Source organism: Octopus bimaculoides, chromosome 9 (genome assembly GCF_001194135.2).
Source record: "Octopus bimaculoides isolate UCB-OBI-ISO-001 chromosome 9, ASM119413v2, whole genome shotgun sequence".
NCBI classification, from domain to species: Eukaryota; Metazoa; Mollusca; class Cephalopoda; order Octopoda; family Octopodidae; genus Octopus; species Octopus bimaculoides.
This window is the reverse complement of record NC_068989.1, coordinates 4872321-4874946: the sequence shown is the minus strand read 5'-3', so window position 1 is coordinate 4874946 and position 2626 is coordinate 4872321. Positions and strand designations below refer to the sequence as shown.

General features: G+C 34.4%; 1 protein-coding gene across 2 annotated transcripts in view; it reads right to left on the bottom strand.

The window, feature by feature from the left end:
* The window catches only part of LOC106880640 (disintegrin and metalloproteinase domain-containing protein unc-71), a 274677-nt gene that overhangs the window by 76716 nt on the left and 195335 nt on the right, over positions 1–2626 (bottom strand). For both annotated transcript variants that reach the window (XM_014930680.2, XM_014930681.2), the window contains exon 2: positions 734–894. In XM_014930680.2, the coding sequence (XP_014786166.1) occupies positions 734–894 (161 nt within the window). The remainder of the gene's footprint in view (positions 1–733; positions 895–2626) is intronic.

The window sequence follows — 2626 nt, the reverse complement described above, 5'->3', positions numbered from 1 at the left end:
ATATACTTACATATGTATATACTTATATGCACACATACACATATACACACAACACATACAAATATACATCCATACACACACACACACATATATATATATATATATATATATATATATATATATATATATATATATACACACACATGTATGGAGAGATAGGGAAGGCGAAACAAATCAATTCTATTCTATATCAAAATAAAATATGTGTGTGTGTATATATGTATGTATATAAATAAACGTACACAATCATATACGTTATTTGCATTGTCATGCACATATGTACATTATTGTGTGTAAATATATATGCTGTATACAAAACAAAAGGGGAAACTTGGTACGTCTCTTGCATGAAGTGCTTCCATTGAAGATGAATATGTCAAGAGTATATTGCAGCAGAAAGATCTTATTTCTGTGGAAGAACCTGGAGCATATCAGGAACCTCTACTCTGTTGTTTGGCCTGCAAGAAACTGCCACCAAATCTCCCTCTAACTACGCTTTATCTCTCTTTCTCTCTTTTTTTTAAGACACATCTGATAATGTAGTCCTATGTTTGATAATCCTTTTAGGCAGTGCTAACCTGAAGTGAAACAACAAGAAAGTTATACTCTTTTTACTCTTTTACTTGTTTCAGTCATTTGACTGTGGCCATGCTGGAGCACCACCTTTAGTTGAGCAACTCGCCCCAAATTGATGGGAAAAGATGAGAATAATTGAATAGAAGAAATTACTTACATGATGCCTGACTCGGTGCTGGCGTGTGTTAATGCTAACCACATTGTTGTGACGCAGTTGTTGTGGATAGACTATTTGATACGGTTTTGGTATGCTGTCCAGTAAAAGTCGATTGAACTCAAACTGGTAAAGGTATTTGGATGTTTCTTGTGGTGGGCCACCTGTGGTAAAATACAAAGAGATATGGCTGGTTAAGAAATTTGGGAAACTACAACATCAAGAACAGGTAAAATAAATTAGCATTTTTATTAATTCAGAGACTTCCATGTTATTCAGGTTGGTGAGACACTTAAAAAAATAAAAATTTCTAGGAGATATTTTATCAGTGTTAAGTAATTAAAGACGTTAATAAACAACCATCATATCACGTTACTAATCATCATCATCATTGGATGCTGTATGCAAAGTTACCAGTTCGCAAATATTTCACAACACACCTAGGTTATTGGGGAGACACAAAAGTATTGTGACATAATTTAGAAACCTCTCCCGGCCACAGATGGGAAATAGGGAAGGTTTGCATGAGAAACTGTATGCTGTAGAGATCTCTTTCAAGAGCATTAATAAATAATGGTACATTTTCATTAGGTAGCAGTAGGCCAACATTCATGCAGTCAACTGAGCTGAAGGTTCAATAAGAGAACTTTGATGTGATTATGTCAAAAACTATAGCAAATACAGCAAAACTGATGCCATATTCAGATTCAGCACCTACAACTTGCTCTAAAATCACTTCAATAAATGGCAATGAAAATAGCATTGACCAGAATTATTAAATAGAATGGAGGTGTGTATGTGTGTGTGTATAAAAGTGTTGGTGTATACACACACACACACACACACACACATATTAATATCACCCATGAACAAATATAAGCATTACCATTTTCTTAAGTATACATATGTGTGAGTGTAAGTAATAGAAATGCATGAAGATGTGTATACACACATGAATTAGTGTGTATGTGTGACTGTAAGACATACACACACACACACACACTCTCTCTCTCTTTTACAATAAAATGAATTTGGCCATGTCAATTTTGCAATCATATTTTAAAGTCTTTGAACCAAGCATACTCTATCCATATGAATTCCTTTTCCCCATATCACCATGCCTAAAGACATCATACTGGAGTACACACTGACACTTACCAACAAAAGAATTCTTTAAAAGACACCAAAACACCAAAAGCTAAGCAATTTTTGATGTTGAAAGCTTGCCTGAAGAAAATAATCTGTTTTTTTTTATTTTTGCACATACATACATACACACAAAGATACACTTGCACATCCAAACATACTCAACATCTTTAATATCCAGGAAATGCAATATTCCTTTCATATTTCACAAAAGAGAGACGGATATATATCATCATAATTGTTCTAACACCCACTTATTCATGCTTACATGGGTCAGATGGAGTTTGTTGAGGCAGATTTTCAATGGTCATATGCCTTTCCTGTTGCTCTCACTTGATTTCAGGTAAGGTTATATATATTACATACATTTCAATATATGAATAAAAGAATGGTGGAAAGAAAGAATAAAAAAGTAAAGAAGAATGTTGCTTTTTTTTTAAACAGTACTTCAACTGCCTCCAATAGCAAGCTACACCACTACATGGTACCTATTTTCAGTATCATTATTAACTGTGTGAGTATGTGGAAGGGGTAACCTTTTAAAAGAGTTAAGTGCCTTCTGCCATGTATGCAGTCCATTTTTCAGTGATAGGTTTCAAACCACCAATGCAAATTCTATCAACATTGCCCAGCTGTGACTTGTGAATATGATTCCACTCAAAATGGAATAGTGTGTGCTAGCTTTATTGGATCAGAGAGAGAGAGAGAGAGAGAGAGAGAGAGAGAGAGAGAGAGAGAGAGAGAGAGAGA